The sequence below is a fragment of the Bufo bufo genome, chromosome 2 (genome assembly GCF_905171765.1).
Source record: "Bufo bufo chromosome 2, aBufBuf1.1, whole genome shotgun sequence".
Lineage (NCBI taxonomy): Eukaryota > Metazoa > Chordata > Amphibia > Anura > Bufonidae > Bufo > Bufo bufo.
In genome coordinates, this window is record NC_053390.1 from 141515027 (window position 1) to 141535292 (window position 20266).

The 20266-nt window shown below is 45.4% G+C and overlaps 1 protein-coding gene across 3 annotated transcripts in view; it reads left to right on the forward strand.

The window, feature by feature from the left end:
* SLF1 (SMC5-SMC6 complex localization factor 1) overlaps positions 1-20266 on the forward strand; it is a 130441-nt gene that overhangs the window by 53613 nt on the left and 56562 nt on the right. For all 3 annotated transcript variants that reach the window (XM_040421549.1, XM_040421547.1, XM_040421548.1), the window contains 2 exons: positions 14876-15041; positions 19751-19837. In XM_040421549.1, coding sequence (XP_040277483.1) covers positions 14876-15041; positions 19751-19837 — 253 coding nt within the window. The remainder of the gene's footprint in view (positions 1-14875; positions 15042-19750; positions 19838-20266) is intronic.

Sequence of the window (20266 nt, forward strand, 5' to 3'; positions counted from 1 at the left end):
CAGAGCAATTTTCTGTTTTTGAGTTTTAGTTTTTTACTCCCTGCCTTCTTGGAGCCATAACATTTTTATTTTTCCGTTCACTTAGCTGTATGAGGATTTGTTTTTTGTGGGACTAGTTGCGCTTTCTAATGACACCAGTTAATATTGCATAGGATGTAGTAGAAAGCTAGAAAAAAATCCCATGTGGTGGAATTGGAAAAAAAGGCAATTCAGTTTTATGGGTTTTGTTTTTAGGGCGTTCACTATGTGGTAAAACTCCCTTGTGCTCTTCATTCTCCGGGTCAGTATGATTACAGCGATACCACATTCATATACTTTTCTTGTATTTTAATTCTGACAAAAAATAAATTCTCTTTTCATCGCCATATTCTGACCTCCATAACATTTTATAGTTATGTCTATGGAGCTGTTTTGAGGGCTCATTTTTTTGCGGGACGATCTGTAGCTTTTATTGATAACATTTTGGTTTGTGTATGACTTTTTCTTAAATTTATTTGGCAGGTAAAGTGATGAAAAAAACACTAGAACACTAGACAATATTTTATTTTATTTTTTCAGTTTTACGTATGGGAGGCTCTTTTATATATTACACAGTAATGCCTAGGATGTTACTGTATATTCCTGCGTATAAGACTACTTTTTAACACATGAAAATCTTCTCAAAAGTCGGGGGTCGTCTTATACGCCAGGTATGGCGGGCGCTGCAGTGCCGGGACGCCCGAATTATCAACAGAGAGAGCCCGGGCTATTGCCTTGTATCCCCAGCAGCTGAGAGCTGCGATGTAACCCACGGCATATGCCCCCCCTGCGCTGTACCTTGTATACCGCCCCCTGCTCTGTACCTTGTATACCGCCCCCTGCTCTGTACCTTGTATGCCTCCCCCCTGCTCTGTACCTTGTATGCTCCTTGTACCGCCATCCTCCCGGCCGCTCGCATCTCGCTCCTACGCATGTGCAAGATTTCATGCGGCGAGCGTGGATACACGGGATCCTCACGGCCGCTCGCTCCTGCGCATGTGCGAGATCTCCGTGCGGCGTATCTAAGTGCGGCGCAGATGTGCATATGTGAATGTGAATATGAAGAATAACATAACAAAAACATGTTTAGGGTAAAGGTGGCACATGTTTAGGGTCTGGGAGGCAGGGAGGGAGGATAAGGAAGGTGGTGGGATTCAGGGATGGTGGTGATTACCATGGGATGGCGGTGGTACCTGGGGATGGTGGTGGGATGCAGGGATGGCAGTGGTATCTAGGGATGGTGGTGGGATGCAGTGATGTACTGCTGTGTGTTGAAAAAGGGGTAGTCTTATACGGCGAGTATATCCCAAACTCTATATTTTCAGTGTAAAAGTTGGGGGTCGTCTTATACGCCCAGTCGTCTTATACGCCGGCATATACGGTAATTTTTTTGATAGTTTATTTTGATTTTAGAGAAATGGGTTTGATTATTTTTTTTTTTGTACAGATCTTACAAAAAAAGGGATATACAGACATAACTTTTATAATGCTGACATCAATCAGGCTACCAAACAATCAGCAATACTCTAATTTTCACCCTTCCCCCCCACCCTTCCCCTCCCGCCCCCCTGTAGCACAGAAGTATAAAAATACAATATTAGACATTGTTATTCAGACGTCGAAACGACAGCCAGGGTTCCCATAATTTCTCAAATTTTGATGGGCATCTACGCTTCTGGTATACCACCCGTTCATAACTTAACATCGTGTCTACTGCACCCAAGAATTCACCTAAGGTGGGCGGCGCTGTCTGTATCCAATGCAAGGCAATTAATTTCCTAGCTACATATAGCACTCTGCCTATCGCTATTTTATGTACCTGACTAGTGGACAGTTCAGAGACATAACCCAGCACACACACTCTAGGGTCAAGCGGTATCCGTACCTCTTATACGTCATGTATAGTCTGAGTTATCATTTTCCAGTATCTCCCTAGCCTCTCGCACTTCCACAGCATATGCATCAAGTCCGCAGACTCTACAGAGCACCTTGGACAGTCAGCCGTAGGTCTATAACCAATGCGGAACAAAAAAAACGGTGTCTTGTAGACCCTGTGGACTATAAACAGCTGCGAGAGTTTACGTCCCTCGCTCAAGGAAGAGAAAGGTATTGCCTCTAGTATGTCAGACCATTGATCATCCGTTAATTCGCCTACATCCTTTTCCCACTTGCCCCTAGCCACCAGCGGGTGTAATAACAAAAACTTATCTAGTAGCAACTTGTATACACTGGAGATCATCCCTCTTTTCGCCCCTTTGGACAGAATCTGATGTAATGCGATATCCCTCCCAGCCATCACAGTTGGACCCCTAAATGTGGAATTGTATGCGTGTCTCACTTGAAGGTACTTATAGAAGTGAGTCAAATGGGTTTGATTAGAATTTTTCTATATATATTTTTTTTATTCTTTTTATATTTTTTAATGCATTTTTTACTTTTTATTTTACTTTTTTAGGCCCCCCAAGTGAACTCTAACATGCAATTATTAGATTGTAATTTGTATAAAATAATGGAATTTTATCCATTACACCAGTGGTCCCCAACCTTTTTTGCACCAAGGACCGGTTTCATGCAAGACAATTTTCCCAGGGACCGGGTGGGGCGGGAAGGGGGTGGGGGTTCTGGGGCGGGGCTTAGGGGGTGGGTGGGGCTGACTGATTCACACGCATAACAAAACACAAGGTGCATATTAAAATATATAACACTATATAATGACTATATAAACTGACTATGGTCTCTGCTGCACTGGTCTCTGCTGCACTGGTCTCTGCTGCACTGTACCGTATTTTTCGCCCTATAAGATGCACCTAGTTTTAGAGGAGAACAATAAGAAAAAAATATTTTCCATTACACCTGAGGTCAGACCAGCAATCAGACCTCCAATGTTAATCAGACCTCAGATCAGACCCCCAATGGCTCAGATCAACCCCCAAACCCTTAGCCATCTATCAGCCCCCAATGTCAGCCATAAACCCCCCCCAATGTCAGCCATAAACCCCCCCAATGTCAGCCATAAACCCCCCCAATGTCAGCCATAAGCCCCCCATTAGCCCCTCATGTCAGCCACAAGCCCCCCATTAGCCCCTCATGTCAGCCATAAGCCCCCCATTAGCCCCTCATGTCAGCCATAAGCCCCCCATTAGCCCCTCATGTCAGCCATAAGCCCCCCATTAGCCCCTCATGTCAGCCATAAGCCCCCCATTAGCCCCTCATGTCAGCCATAAGCCCCCCATTAGCCCCTCATGTCAGCCATAAGCCCCCCATTAGCCCCTCATGTCAGCCATAAGCCCCCATTAGCCCCTCATGTCAGCCCCATGTCCCTCATGTCAGCCCCATGTCCCTCATGTCAGCCCCATTAGCCCCTCATGTCAGCCCCATGTCCCTCATATCAGCCCCATTAGCCCCTCATGTCAGCCCCATGTCCCCCAGGTCAGCCCCATTAGCCCCTCATGTCAGCCCCATGTCCCTCATGTCAGCCCCATGTCCCTCATGTCAGCCCCATTAGCCCCTCATGTCAGCCCCATTAGCCCCTCATGTCAGCCCCATTAGCCCCTCATGTCAGCCCCATTAGCCCCTCATGTCAGCCCCATTAGCCCCTCATGTCAGCCCCATTAGCCCCTCATATTAGCCCCTCATGTCAGCCCCATTAGCCCCTCATGTCAGCCCCATTAGCCCCTCATGTCAGCCCCATTAGCCCCTCATATTAGCCCCTCATGTCAGCCCCATTAGCCCCTCATGTCAGCCCCTCATGTCAGCCCCATTAGCCCCTCATGTCCCCCAGGTCAGCCATCAGCCCCCAGTGCAAATAAAAAATAAAATAAAAAAACACTTACCTCTCCTGCTCCTGGTCACCATCGCGATCCTCTTCATTCTGCTGTCGGCTCTGGCTGTGTATAGCGGCGCACAGCGTGAGGTCACAGAGAGACCTCACGCTGTGCGCAGCCCTGCACAGCCGATAGCCGAGCCGTGGACCAGGAAGCGGTGAGTACAGATCCTTCACCGCTCCCTGGTCCTTCTGTACTAATGAAGCGCTTCCATAATGGAAACGCTTCATTAGTACAGAGTTAAAGACTGCCCTGATCGCCGCGGCCCGGCTAACAATCCTCCACGGCCCGGTCCAGGGCCGCGGCCCGGTGGTTGGGGACCGCTGCATTACACTATGCAAAGATTACCTGAATTGTAATGTACAAGTAATAAACCTAGAAGCCTAGTACAGGCTCTGGCTTATTACAGCAATGGGACGCCTTTCCCCGTCTCACCCAGGGGGAGGCGTTCCTGCCCGGGAAGAGAGTGCTTCTAGATTTATTGTCTTTCAGATGTCATGGTCAATTTTGACCACAGTTTCTGAGGGGACTAAATGTCCGCGATTCGCATTACCGCTGATCGTGGACATTAGCCCCAGGTGCCTGCAGTTTCAATATGAAGACCTGGAGCGGGCACCATCTTTATGGTACATGCACACGTTCAGGATTCATGTGTGGAGAATCCGCACTGAAATCTGCAAGTGTTCGCAGGGAAATCCATGCAATCAGTCCACATCATTACATGCGGATTTTGAGCATGCGGATTTTTCTAAGTGAATGGAGAAAATCCGGTCAGGAAAAATAAAATAAATGGACATGCTACGGATTTTAAAATCTGCACCACAGGTCAAAATCTGCACGGAAAGAATCCGCATTGTGTGCATTGAGAATTTCAAATTCTCATAAAATACCATGTACATGACCTACGGTGCGGATTTTCCGCACGCAATCCTGATCGTGTGTATTTAGCCTTAAAGACCCAACATGTGATGTACTATTACTGCATATGTCAGGAAGAGGCTTAACACTGCTGATGAAAATACATAATGACCATACCACTACAGCTAGAATATTATTTACAGAGTTTTTTTATGGCGAGACTAAATCAACTGTTACTCCAATCCTGCTCTCCTCTGTGCTCAGCCTGTAGTAAGCAATGGCCGAACTAGAGAAGGGCAAATGAACCAAATAGAAGCACTGCTCCAACTGTATAAGAACGAACCATGCGCAGGATTACAGCATGGACTAAGCGAAGGGGCCAAACTTCACAGAGTGAGATAGGCAGGCGCCAAAATAAGTAATGTACTCTTCAGGACCTCAGTAGCGTGCATAGAAGATTTTAAGGACTCATCTGGTCTCCTGCAGAATTAATGGCTGACAGGAGCGTTGAAGTGGTTATACTGTGAGTATCAGGAAACAAATCACACAAAGCACTCTCTGCTATACAGTGGGGTGATTTATCAAAACTGTCGTAAAGCAAAACTGGCTTAGTTGGCCATAGCAACCAGTCAGATTCCACCTTTAATTTTCCAAAGGAGCTCTGAATTAATACCCCTTTAATGCGAGAGCGGCCTGCAGCTATTGGATGTCTGCTTTCGAGAAGTTGCAGTCGCCCAATTATGTAATAGTTTCCCAAAGTTTGTTAGCTATATGCAATAGTAGAGCCTGATTGATGGCACCCATTCCTTCAAGGGTTTCTACCACCTCATTTTGACCTAATTAGCTCTCAGACACTAGCGATCTGCTAGTGTCTGCTCTACCTAACAATGCTATTCTCAGACCTGTGTTTGGATCCGTTTCACAAAAAAACGAACTTTTATTAATATGCTAATGAGCCTCTAGGTGCTATGGGGGCGTCTTTTCCGCACCTAGAGGCTCGGTCTACTCACATTGTATGCCGCCCCGCTCGTCCGTTAAGCCCGCCCATCTCCTCTTGAATGCCATCCTCCATCTGAGCCAGCGGACGAATTCTCGCGCCTGCGCCGTGCGCGTTTGTATTCGGCGCAGGCGCAGTGAATGTCTGACCGCTCCCTGCACAGACATCTCCACTGCGCCTGCGCCGATGACCGAGATGTCTGTGCAGGGAGCGGTCAGACATTCACTGCGCCTGCGCCGAATACAGACGCGCACGGCGCAGAGGCTCAATAGCATATTAATAAAAGTTAGTTTTTTTGTGAAACGGATCCACACACAGGTCTGAGAATAGCATTGTTAGGTAGATCAGACACTAGCAGATCGCTAGTGTCTGAGAGCTAATTAGGTCAAAATGAGGTGGTAGAAACCCTTTCAGGGACCCTGCATATGTCCTCCCAATAGAAGAGAACAAACAGCATCAAAACTCATGCACATGACTGTATCTATTTTGCGGTCCGCATATTGCGGATTTACTCAATACGTATGCGGGCTGTGTGCCGTCCAAATTTTTTTAGTGGACCCATTGACTTAAATGGGAACTTGGTCTGCATTTTTCGGAAATATTCTATCTTTTTGCAGAACAGACATACGGATGCGGAAAGTGCACGGATGATCTGTGTGCTTTGTCTGTTCTGCAAAAAGATAGAAAATGTCCTGTACTTGGCCCCAAAATGTGGACCATGGACCCACTGAAGTCAATGAGTCTGCAAAACATGCGGATGCAACACACACATTATCCGTGTTTTACCCATCTGCAATTTGCCAGCTGCAAAAGACATATGGTTGTGTGCATGAGGCGTTACCCTCCTTAATGATGGGTGCCCTAGCTCTACCACTTCCTTTGCCCTTGTTGGGCAACGGAATGGAAAGAAGAGTGTTTAGTTGTTACATTTTTTTCTTACGCAATGGTATGGTTTTTTTTTGTTATTTTTTTTAACTGAACTGCACATATGTATTATTTGAAGTTCTATTGTTGATCACTACATGTGAATAATTTTTCTGTGTCTTGGCAACATGAACGGCACGCATTATGGTGCTTGGTGTGAGTGAGTGGATAATGGCGGGCAGAATAATCATGAAGGCTACTGTCCACGCTGCATTATGTGCATTTTAACTCCCCCCCCCCCCCCCCCCTCCAGAAATGGCGGGACCATGCAGAATGTGTGGTTAATGCTTAAAAACAGGCTAGTAATGGCGTTGCCTCCAGTCAGTGGTATGCATTAGATTTTCAGTAGTCAGTACCCTTTAGCACAGGGCGCCTAGCAGAGGGCCACATCAGCATTATCGTTGCCTTCAAAGGGCCACGTTCCGGAATTCAGGCACCAGAGTCTGCTGTGCAGTCCTATGTCACACTGCAGATAGTAGGTAGGTTCTATGGAAATAACATCCCCATGTAAATAACATCACTACCCTCCCTCCAACATACAGTTCTATGTAAATAACATTACTTCCCGCTCTTCAGCTTCATCCAATATAGTCCCATGTAAATAACATGATTAAAATCACTCCTTTCCCTTCAGCCACCTCCAGTCCCATGTATATAGCATCACTTCCCTCCCTTCAGCCCACTCCAAAATACAGTCCTATGTAAATTACCTCACTCCCCTCCACCCAGCCCCTCCAACATACAACCCCAACCTCTACCTGTCACGGGTGAGGTATGGGAGGGAACACCACACCGACAACAGGAGGGAAGGGAAAAGCCACTAGGCCTCAACGGTAGGGAAAAGGTGAAGGGTCACCTCCTAAATAACCCTACTCCTTGCCCTGTCTCCTATTCACATGGGCACACCCTGAAGGTAGGAATGCCCATACACCGAAACCTGAGACCCTAAGGATCCCTATACACTGCGTGCAGAATTATTAGTCAAATGAGTATTTTGACCACATCATCCTCTTCATGCATGTTGTCTTACTCCAAGCTGTATAGGCTCGAAAGCCTACTACCAATTAGGCATATTAGGTGATGTGCATCTCTGTAATGAGAAGGGGTGTGGTCTAATGACATCAAGACCCTATATTAGGTGTGCATAATTATTAGGCAACTTCCTTTCCTTTGGCAAAATGGGTCAAAAGAAGGACTTGACAGGCTCAGAAAAGTCAAAAATAGTGAGATATCTTGCAGAGGGATGCAGCACTCTTAAAATTGCAAAGCTTCTGAAGCGTGATCATCGAACAATCAAGCGTTTCATTCAAAATAGTCAACAGGGTCGCAAGAAGCGTGTGGAAAAACCAAGGCGCAAAATAACTGGCCATGAACTGAGAAAAGTCAAGCGTGCAGCTGCCAAGATGCCACTTGCCACCAGTTTGGCCATATTTCAGAGCTGCAACATCACTGGAGTGCCCAAAAGCACAAGGTGTGCAATACTCAGAGACATGGCCAAGGTAAGAAAGGCTGAAAGACGACCACCACTGAACAAGACACACAAGCTGAAACGTCAAGACTGGGCCAAGAAATATCTCAAGACTGATTTTTCTAAGGTTTTATGGACTGATGAAATGAGAGTGAGTCTTGATGGGCCAGATGGATGGGCCCGTGGCTGGATTGGTAAAGGGCAGAGAGCTCCAGTCCGACTCAGACGCCAGCAAGGTGGAGGTGGAGTACTGGTTTGGGCTGGTATCATCAAAGATGAGCTTGTGGGGCCTTTTCGGGTTGAGGATGGAGTCAAGCTCAACTCCCAGTCCTACTGCCAGTTTCTGGAAGACACCTTCTTCAAGCAGTTGTACAGGAAGAAGTCTGCATCCTTCAAGAAAAACATGATTTTCATGCAGGACAATGCTCCATCACACGCGTCCAAGTACTCCACAGCGTGGCTGGCAAGAAAGGGTATAAAAGAAGAAAATCTAATGACATGGCCTCCTTGTTCACCTGATCTGAACCCCATTGAGAACCTGTGGTCCATCATCAAATGTGAGATTTACAAGGAGGGAAAACAGTACACCTCTCTGAACAGTGTCTGGGAGGCTGTGGTTGCTGCTGCACGCAATGTTGATGGTGAACAGATCAAAACACTGACAGAATCCATGGATGGCAGGCTTTTGAGTGTCCTTGCAAAGAAAGGTGGCTATATTGGTCACTGATTTGTTTTTGTTTTGTTTTTGAATGTCAGAAATGTATATTTGTGAATGTTGAGATGTTATATTGGTTTTACTGGTAAAAATAAATAATTGAAATGGGTATATATTTGTATTTTGTTAAGTTGCCTAATAATTATGCACAGTAATAGTCACCTGCACACACAGATATCCCCCTAAAATAGCTAAAACTAAAAACAATCTAAAAACTACTTCCAAAAATTTTCAGCTTTGATATTAATGAGTTTTTTGGGTTCATTGAGAACATGGTTGTTGTTCAATAATAAAATTAATCCTCAAAAATACAACTTGCCTAATAATTCTGCACTCCCTGTAGATGAGGCAAGCTCCTTCCCAGTTGAAGGAACCAGCGTCTCCCTGAGACTTAGTAGCAACAGACAAGGGGAGGGACAACAAAACACAAAGGAGCAAGACAATTAACTTCTGAAGAGATGGACGAGCACGGACTCCAGAGAGGACAACACACCAGCTCTTCCAAAACCCAAATGAAGCTATCAACCGCACAGCCAGAAGGGTGAGGTCAGACTATATAGGGGAGGTGTCCACTAAGCCACACCTGAAACAAGGGGTGTGGTCAAGAGCAACAACAACAACTGAAGTAACCAAAGAGGCTGTTAGATTCCTTCACGTGTAGCCATTCTCTTTGATCTCCTGACATCTGTCACAGGAGGGAATGTGACAGTACCCCCCCTTCTATGGGTGACCTCCGGGCACCCAGGACCGACTTTATGAGGATGAGCTCTGTGAAAGGCTTTCACTAGACGATTAGCATTTACATCGGCCCCTGGAACCTACATCCTCTCCTCCGGTCTGTGAACGAGATACTGGAGGGATCTACAGAGAACTCGGGAGTCCACAATCCTGCTGATCTGAAATCCTTAATTACCGTCCACCATGACAGGAGCGGGAGGTAAGGAGCACATCTCAACGGGTTCGAACACATTTCTTCAACAATGACTTATGAAATTCATTTGGAATTTTCAAAGCCTGAGGAAGTTCAAGACGGAAGGCTACAAGGTTAATAATGGCAGTGATTTTTTATGGACCAATAAATCTTGGGCCCAACTTCCAAGAAGCTACTTTAAGCTTAATGTTTCTTGTAAACAGCCACACAGAATCACCCACTCTCAGGTCCGGACCATTCATGCGTCTCCTGTCAGCCACATGTTTATACTTGTTGCCCATCTTTTTCAGGTTATTTTGAATTATCCGCCAAATAGAAGACAAAGAAGAGGAAAATCTTTCCTCCTCAGGAATACCGGAAGACTGAGAACCGGATGGAACCCATTTGCCCCAAAAAACAGCGACTTATCAGTGGACTCCTGTCTACGGTTATTAATGGTAAATTCGGCTAACGACAAAAATGAAGACCACTCCTGGTTCTCCGAAACAAAACATTTCAAGTAAGTCTCCAGATTCGGATTAGTGCGCTCAGTCTGTCTATTCGACTGCGGATCAAAAGCCGAAGAGAAGGACAACTGTACCCCCAGCCGAGTACAGAACGCCTTCCAGAATCTGGAAACAAACCGAGTCTCCCGATCCGACACCACATCAGAGAGAATGCCATGTAGTTTCACAATGTTATCGACAAACACCTGTGCAAGAGTTTTGGCATTAGGTAGAGCAGGTAATGCTATAAAGTGCGCCATTTTACTAAAACGATCAACAACCACCAGAATCACGTTTTTTCCAGAAAAATTTGGTAAATCCGTGATAAATTCCATGGACAAATGAGTCCAAGATCTGGACGTGATGGGCAAAGAAAGAAGAGATCCGGAAGGCCTAGTATGTGTCACCTCAACTCGTGCACAGGTACTACAGGCTGACACATAGTTCTCAACACATTTACGCAACCCCGGCCACCAAAATCTACGAGAGATGAGATCGACAGTGGATCTACTCCCATGGTGTCCAGCAAGCACTGCACAGTGATGTTCCTTGTGACATAATTCAGCAGGAACAAACAACTTCCCCGGAGGGCACGAGTCCGGTGCATATTCCTGGGCTTCTAACACCTTTGCCTCAAGGTCAGGATATAGGGCGGATATAACTACCCCTTCAGACAAAATAGGACTAGGATCTTTAGAATTCCCCCCGTCCCCCCCAGGAAAGCTGCGTGACAAAGCATCCACCTTGACGTTCTTAACCTCAGTGCGGTAGGTGACAATGAAGTTAAATCTGGTGAAAAACAACAACCATCTGGCCTGCCTAGGGTTCAGTCGCTTAGCCGACTCCAGGTAAGCCAGATTTTTGTGGTCAGTACTCACCGTGATAGGATGGATCGCTCCTTTCAAACAATGACGCCATTCCTGAAACTTAATGGCCAGCAACTCTCTATTACCCACGTCATAATTTCTTTCAGCAGCCGAGAGTTTTTTTTACAGAAGTAAGCACATGGGTGCCATTTACTAGGTGAAGGACCCTGTGACAAAACTGCTCCTACCCCGACCTCGGATGCGTCAACTTCTACGATGAATGGCTGTGACACATCCGGTTGCATCAATATAGGGGCCGAAGGAAAACATTCCTTTACCGCTGAAAAGGCTTGTAATGCCGCATCAGACCAGAGATATCAGAACCCTTTCTAGTCATGTCAGTTAAAGGTTTAACCACAGTCGAATAATTTGAGATGAATTTACGGTAGTAGTTTGTGAACCCCAAATACCGCATAAGCGCTTTTAGATTTTCGCCACTGGGGATTTGGATGGTCTAATATGTCCCTTCCCCAAACTCTCGGTGATATACTCTCGCATGGCCTTTCTTTTGGGTTCCGAAAGATTATACAACCGAGATTTGGGCAGTTTAGCTCCGGGAACAAGATTGACGGGACAATTAAACGCACGATGCGGAGGTAACTCCTGGATACCACTCCCGGCCTGATGCGCATGCGCACTTCGCTCAACGAAGCCGCTGCCAGGAGTTTGCGGCGCATCTGGCTGAGCCTAGTGCGCAGGCACGGGATCTGACAGAGGGACGGGTAGAATTGCGGAGGCGGCGCTGAGCTGTAGAAGGCGGCGCAGAAGACACCAAAGGCGGCGCTGGGCACCGAACGGCGAGGGGTGCGGCTGGGCACCCTGTATTAACGGACCTCCCCTTGGGCACCTTAAGTGAGTGATTGACAGGTTATAAAAACCTGTTTTTGGGCAAATAGAGCCATAGTGTCACGGCCAGGCCCATGACCGTGACTTCTTACCGCATGCAGTTGCCGGCGGTTTTGCATGGGTCTTCAACCACGGGTGAGGGCCGCTTGTCTGTGGCCTCACTTGTGGTTGCCGCGGGCAACCAGTGTTGGGGTTTAGCAGCAGAGCAGCCTGAGCGTTGCTAGGCAGCTTGCTGCCCTGGCATGCAGTCACACCTAGCAACCTTTGTTAGGTGTGTGTGTTGTGTGCACTGTGTTGTATGTTATTGTGTGCACTTTCCTTTATGTATGTGTGTTTCCCTTCTGTGGCATTGGAAGGGTTAACTTCCTTCCCAGTGTGGGTGTGATGTCACTGGGTGTGTCTTATCTTTGGGTGTGGCCACTTTGGCCTATATAAACCCTCTCTCTAGCAGGGCTCAGTAGGCTGCTTCAGTCTTGCTAGCTGAAGCAGTCTCCTGTGCTTTCCATTCCTCTGTGAGAGCCACCACTGTGGTCATACTGTCACGGCTGAGGATGGGGGAAATCCTCAGCCGTGTAGAGCCAGGTGATGTTATGGCCTACTCGGCCAGGAGAACAGGATAGGGAGCAGGTCACCTCCTAACAGCGTCCCTACCCTGACCCTAACTCCTAACTGCATGGGCCGACCTTAAAGGTAGGAGGACCCATGCGCAGGAACCTCGGATCCCTAACTCACCCTCCGTCCGGTCCCTGCGCTAGGAGTCAGGGTAACTGTCACGGCTGAGGATGGGGGAAATCCTCAGCCGTGTAGAGCCAGGTGATGTTATGGCCTACTCCGTGCCTAGGAGAAGTAGGTCGTCTTACCCTGACTCCTAGCGCAGGGACCGGACGGAGGGTGAGTTAGGGATCCGAGGTTCCTGCGCATGGGTCCTCCTACCTTTTAGGTCGGCCCATGCAGTTAGGAGTTAGGGTCAGGGTAGGGACGCTGTTAGGAGGTGACCTGCTCCCTATCCTGTTCTCCTGGCCGAGTAGGCCATAACATCACCTGGCTCTACACGGCTGAGGATTTCCCCCATCCTCAGCCGTGACACATAGTGAAGTTTAATAAGGCCAGCTTAGGATTATTCTTATTACTCCGGACATGAGCATATGTTTAGGTTATAGGGGTAAAATATCATGACAGAATCCTTTTAACCATGGTAAGCCCAAAACCACCGGAGCAGGCAGACCCTCCAATACAAAACATGATATGGCTTCCTGATGAAAATCACCCACTCTTAAATGGATGTAATTTACCACCTGCGACAGGCATTTTTGGGTAAGAGGTGCAGAATCAATTGCAAAGACAGAAATGCTTTCTCTAGTGCACTAGTAGTCAACCCATGAATACAAACATACTGTCCATCAATCAGGTTAACCCCAGCCCCACTGTCGATAAATACCTTGATTTCCACAGTTTTTTGAACTTTAGCGCCACCTCGGCAGACAGGAGAAATCGGGTACTACCAGTAAATGACAAAAGCAAGTTTTCTTGTTCCCCACCCACACCACCAATAGTAATTTGGGGAATAAGCATTATTTTTTTTATTTATTTACACCTTGACGCTCAATGTACGGACAAATATTCACGAAATGTCCCTTTTTTCCACAACAAAAACCAACTACCAACTAGAGGGATGGTGATCCGGTCGGCAGATAGAAAGCCCAAGACTGGGCGTCACCTTTAAGCAATGAAATGATCATACCTACACGTTGGCTCTTATCCCCAGAAGAGTATGGGCGCAGCTTAAAGTATAATTTACATGACTCCCTGAACCGAACGAAATTGTCGCTACCCCCGGAAAATCTGTCCGGGAGGGCAACCTTAGGTTCATGGCAGGCCTGGTGCCCACCACCAGAACCAGCCGCCTGTGGTCTCTGGATCTGCAAAACGATCGCGCGGAGGTCAGCTACCTCCAAAGACAGACCCTGCAGCTGTTCGACCAGTGCAGAAATAGGATCCATAGCTGCACTGATCCGAACAAAAATTGTGGTTTTGACGGTTGAAATGTCATGGGTGAGGTATGGGAGGGAACACCACACCGACAACAGGAGGGAAGGGAAAAGCCACTAGGCATCAAAGCTAGGGAAAAGGGGAAGGGTCACCTCCTAAATAACCCTACCCCTTGCCCTGTCTCCTATCCATATGGACACACCCCCGAAGGTAGGAATGCCCATACACCGGAACCTGAGACCCTGGAGACCCTAACGAACCCTATAGATAAAGACTGGGCATGAGGCGACCCGCTCCTTCCCAGTTGAAGGAACCAGCGTCTCCCTGAGGCATAATAGCAACAGACAAGGGGAGGTACAACAAAATACAACGGAGCAAGACACTTAACTTCTGAAGAGATGGACGAGCATGAACCCCAGAGACAACACACCAGCTCTTCCAAAACCCAAATTATGCTATCAACCTCACAGCCAGAAGAGTGAGGTCAGACTATATAGGGAAGGCGTGATTACCACTTAGCTACACCTGAAACAAGGGGTGTGGTCAAGAGCAATCGAATGCCTTAGCGGCATCCAAAGAAAGCAAAGCCCTGTCTCCACCATTGTCTGCCGGGATATTCAAACTAGCATATATCCTTCTAATGTTTATAGCAGTCGACCTCCCAGGCATAAAGCCCGTCTGATCAGAATGCACAATAGTCAGAATCACCCTGGACAACCTGTTCGCCAGCACCTTGGCTAGGAGCTTTACATCAGCTGTTAAAAGCGAAATCGGCCTATATGAGTCAGGAAACTTGGGATCTTTCCCAGGTTTGGGAATGACTACAATTATAGCCTCCTGCGTTAGTGTATCCTTTAATAACAAACTGACCCGAGTGGTGTGGAAGGTAAATAAGATGTAATATTATGCAGCATCACCATGCATCATTTTCTTATTTCATACTTTCTTCTACAGAGTTCTTACAGCAGGACATGCCACGGTGCTATACAATCCACACAAACCAGATGAGGAGATAACGCATGTCTTTACCAATAACAGAAGCTTTCTGCAAAATAAAGAAGTGAGAGTCTATAGTGCCCAGTATCACTCTGTGCTGTACATCGGAACATATCTTCTTCAGGTATGGACATTTAAAGGGAATGTGTCATCAGAAAATTACCTATTGTTTAAATCAATGTCCATGTCACCATCTACATTTAAAGGGGTAATCTGGTAATTTGAAGTTATTAATTGTCCACAGGATAGGTTATGAGTACCCTAAATAATCCTAGCGGACTGTCGCTCCGTTCATCTGTATGAGACCGCCCAGCGGTAGAACCCCCACCAATCCTGTCTATAGAGGTTACTTCAAATTACTGGAATAGTTTGGCCTGGATTGTTCATTTATGTTGCTTAAAGAAACACTCCAGGATTTTTTATTTATTTGCCTATGTACTGCAGGACAGACAATTAGTAAAGAATACGATAGAGGCTCTTGTGGGCCCTGTGTATACCTGTTTTATTTGATGTGTAATTTGTGGGTTGTCAGCCATCTTGGTTTCTTCTTCCCCTCAGATCTGGGTTTCCCAAATAATCATACATATCCCATCATGCCTGGCTTTGCAAAGACAGGCATAAAGGATTTGTCATATTGTGTATGGAATCTGTCACCGTGTTTATGCTGCTCAATCTGAGTGAGAGAGACCCTGATTCTATCTGTCATACTTTAACGCCGTAGCTGGAGTCCAGCCCTGAGTCCTGGTATTCATGATCTGCCGACTCCTCCCTGTGCATAAGGAAAGCTGCTAATCAGTGGCAGGTGGGTGGGAGGAATCAGTAGCCCATGAATACCAGGACACCACTGCACATGCACAGAATTCAGAGGACTCCTGCAGAGCTATCGCCTGTTGTATCGCTGTATGTAAGACAGCATTTAGGCCAGGCCCCTATCCTATAAAGCCTCACCCTTTCCATTAAGCCACATCCCCTTTTTTTAACAAGGTACAGAAACTTTCTCTAAACCTAAATGTGCGAATTTCCAGCACTTTTTGCAGTTTACACCAAAATCTAGGTAAATGTGGGCCAAAATGTCTGTGCAGTGCTAGGTAAAGCTTGAATGGAGCTGTCCTGACCTTCCCAAAACAGCCTACAGATTAGTTCTGCCTGGCAGATTTTTATTTATTTATTTATTTATTTATTTTTTACATTCTAATAGAAAAAAGAATGGGAGCATGCTCATAAATACAGTGTACATCTATCTGTCTATCTACAGTATCTATCTGTCTATCTATCTCTATATATCCTTATTCTATCTATGTATCTCTATATATCCTTATTCTATCTATCTATCTATCTATCTCTATATATCCTTATTCTATCTATCTATGTATCTCCGTTTTTATGCCTCCGTTTGACGTATACGTTAGTAAAAAATGGATACAAAAACGCAGAAACACCACGTTCTTGTATCCTGCAGAGTCCAGTAAAAAACGTATACTTTTTTTTTTTTTAAATAATGGAACTCTATGGTGAACGCATGCCACTGTATGGCATCAGTATACGTTTTCTGGTAAGAGAAATATGAATGGGCACTCATGTATTAGGAATCACATAGAATCAGTATAAAAAAAAACATTTATTGAGAGCTAAATATAATCCATATAAAATAGTGGATAAAATAAAAAATATATAATAAAAGAATATAAAAACCATGTGTAAAAAATCGTCTATGAGAATATATAGAGCATAAGTGCGCAAGTTGATCATAAAATTCTCTAGCTTGTAGAAAAATACCTATACATGTAGAGTGGACTAGTGCATTAGTTGGTGTGCTTTGAAATTGAGTCAATCCAGATGGTAAATTGCGCTATTGGGTCGGCACATAAGATCAATATAATTATAAGACCAGCTGTAAAAGCAACATATAAAAATGAACAAAAAATAAGAGTACTCCTTAAAAGCACTGAGCAGTATCTCTATATTCCCAAAAAGTCTGCTATTGTGGTATCCAGTTGTTCTGTATTGATCACTACCACTCAATCAGATCTTATGGTTGGTATAGTAAAATGCAATCCATACAGTTCGCTGTAAGAGGTCTCCTCTAAAAGTATATCTCTTATATTATGTTAGTTCTTATCACAGGGTGTTCTTAGATATCCTTTGTAACGGTATCAACCGTTGGCGACGTCCTTCTCCCCTGGTCTGCGTGGCACTGTCGAGCTGTTCCTGAGACTTCCAAGCCAAGTTGCGATTTCCAGTAGCTGTGCAGCTCTTACAAGAGCTAGTAGTGATATAGCTGTTCCCTACAACACGAGACGAGGCTGCCAGTTGAGGGTAAGAAGAACAACATTTATTGGTGCCACCCTTGGCCTTATATACAAGTCTCCATGGAAGGGGTCCTCCCCCGTGGACCTGATGGAGAACTGCAATACAAACACACAGACCAATAGAAATAATCACACAATCCGGGACAGTCCCACACAATGTCTCCTCTCTGCCTGGGAGATAATCAGGTTAGACACTGTAGGTAATCTAATCATCTCTAGACAGTAAAACCAGTTTTTTGTTTTTATAAGCATTAAAAAGTACCCCAAAATCCACAATATTCCAACAAACAAACCGAGGGCTTCTGTTACATCCTTCATATGCTTCTCTAATGTTAATTCATTAGTCAGAATAAGTATTCAAACTTAGTTCAGTAATGTCTGTTATACTCACAGTTGTGAGGTCAGCATTCATTCGTGACGTCCCACGTGGAGTTCAGAACGGTAAGCTTACCTAATTTGGTACATTAAGTCGTACTGGGAGGGAAAGTTGATGATTCCTTACTTGGATTATTTGTAGAGCAGGTAAGTTCCACTGTATGTATTGCCGATAGGGTACTGTACCCAGCTGTTTGTCTGTGGCGGTCCCGGTGTCTCCGCTGGCTGGGCTGTGGGCTCCATGTGTTCGGCGTCCCACGTGTCCCAGAATTCGCAAACACAGGTAGTGGGAGTCGGCTGGCTGATTGGTGATTGGAATACCAAACCGGCTCCGGACTTCGGCTCTTTCTAGGTATCTCAGTGAAGCGCTTCACTAATTTTCATGGCTTAGAAGTTGACCACATTAGTCGATATTCTCCATATTATTCCCGGCTATTATGACAGATAATCAAGTGGATAATCCACGCGTTTCGGAGACTCAGTATACGTTTTCTGTGTATGTTAAACTGATGGGAAAAATGTGATGTGAACCCACCCTATCATCTAGCTTTATGTTACTGTGTCTATATTTGGGCAATGTGTTACCATAGTGCATTGACAGTACTGAAGAGATCACATTGTGCTAAATGATTACAAAGCTGATGTTTTCAGATTATAGTTACTACGCAGCTTCATTGTGTGAGGTCTCATAGCTCGGTGCACTTTGCTCGTAGCTGCTGTGTCTTCTACACATGACAGTAGTACAGTTATGGTCTCCAGGAAGATGTCTGCCAGGACACACAGGCCCTACAGAAAGCTAAAGACTGTGTATAGTGACAACTTTCCTCTTGTGACTACGTGTAACGGAGAGTTCAAGCGGGGAGGGAACTTTGCAGAGCAGTGATGGGAGACTCGTATATTTGGTTCCAGGTACTATTAGGAGCATCCATTACTCGCTGTTGAGATCAGATGCAGGAATGTTACAGCTCCCCAGTACTGTGAGCTGTGCCTGGCATGCGAGGGATCAGTTGCTCTCAGTGCTGGTCCAGCGCCCAGGGGTGTTTTGTCTGATATATTTTGTATGATATATTTTAAGCTGTATACTTCTAAGAATGTTTGTATTACGGCTTACTCATTAGGATTTGCTGTATTATATACTTATGTAGGTATGGTGTAGGTTTTTGTTTTGTGAACAATGTGACTTGATCTCTTTCTAGAGGATACATGTCAGCACATCCTCATTTTATCTTCTCTTTTCGTTTGGTCCTATTTGCCTCATATTATAGTTAATTGGGGACCCCCGTCGATAAGCTGTTCCTAGGCCATGTGATGTCACTGTCCATCGGTCACGTGGCCTAGCTTCAGCTCAGCCCCATTGAAGTGAATGGGGCTGAGCTGCAATCTCTATGTACGGCGCTGTGCTTGGTGAGATGCCGGGAGCCCGCCGCGCTCACCAAAGCTCCGGTGAGCAGGGCAGCTCCCTGGAGCAGCAGGGGTTTCTGAGGATTTTTAAAAACCTGGACTTTGGTATGTGTTGATTACACTTTTTGGAAAATGATGAAATAAAGAAAATGTTAATATAACACAGTGGGCTCCGTTGCTGCTTAAACTATGTGATACAAGGGAACTTCCTGCCTATACCAGCAATATATGTGGATTTCTTTTTAATAGGTCATCATTTCATTTTCTGGATAACCCCTTTAATACTCAGAAATATACATATGTGTCCTTGCTTACCTTTCCTATTGGCTGGACAGGTCTTGATATGTGTATCACAGGATGACCAGCTTTTCAAAACAACAAGATTTTGTAATATTGGAGGAGATTTATCGAAACTGATGCAAAGGAAAACTGTCTTAATTGCCCATAACAACCAATCAGATTGATCCTTTAATTTTCCAAAGTAGCTCTGAAAAATGAAATATGGAATCTGATTGGTTGCTATGGGCAAGTAAGCCAGTATTATTACATCTCCCCTATTGTGTCTGTCCTGTATGTGTCTATATGCAGCCACCCAGGGGTTATGTTTGAATTGGGTTGGTTATTTATCATGGGCAAAGTGCCCGGTCTACAGTAGTGCACAAGTCTGCCAGATCAGATGTTGGATAAAGACTGTACATAGGTATTCATTCCTTTGAATTTCCAATTCGTTCTTTGCAATGTTTTGCAGGACCCAATACATACACCAGTAGATATGACTGAGGAGCAGGTTGCAGAATTGAAGAGTTCTATATGGAAACGTATTTGTGCGGCACAGGTTGGTTATTTTAGAATGAAATTATACCGTCTTCATATCTTTTCAAAGTGATAAATTAAATTCTGTAAAATGTGATTGTATATAGGTTGTCACTGTAGTTATACGATGACGTTTGGTAGCGCACAGAAAAATCCTAGAAGGTCCTCTGCTTTGTGGTCAACAGGGTCACACTTCTTCAACTCCGCCTTTTGTCCCTTTTTTTTAAAGCAAGAATAGTGCATTGTGCAGCACTTTCCTTGCTGTAAAAACAGTTGGTGGAAACCTGTCTCCATCCTATGTCAGTGGCATCTGTCATGGCTCAATTGAAAACAAAGGATAAGATAATTTGGACAGAGCCTTACAGGACTGTCGGGCACACTCTGATGATGCTTAGGAAGGTACCGATGAACTCTTCTTTGTGCCCGTGCTGCCAATGGTGTGCGTCAGGAA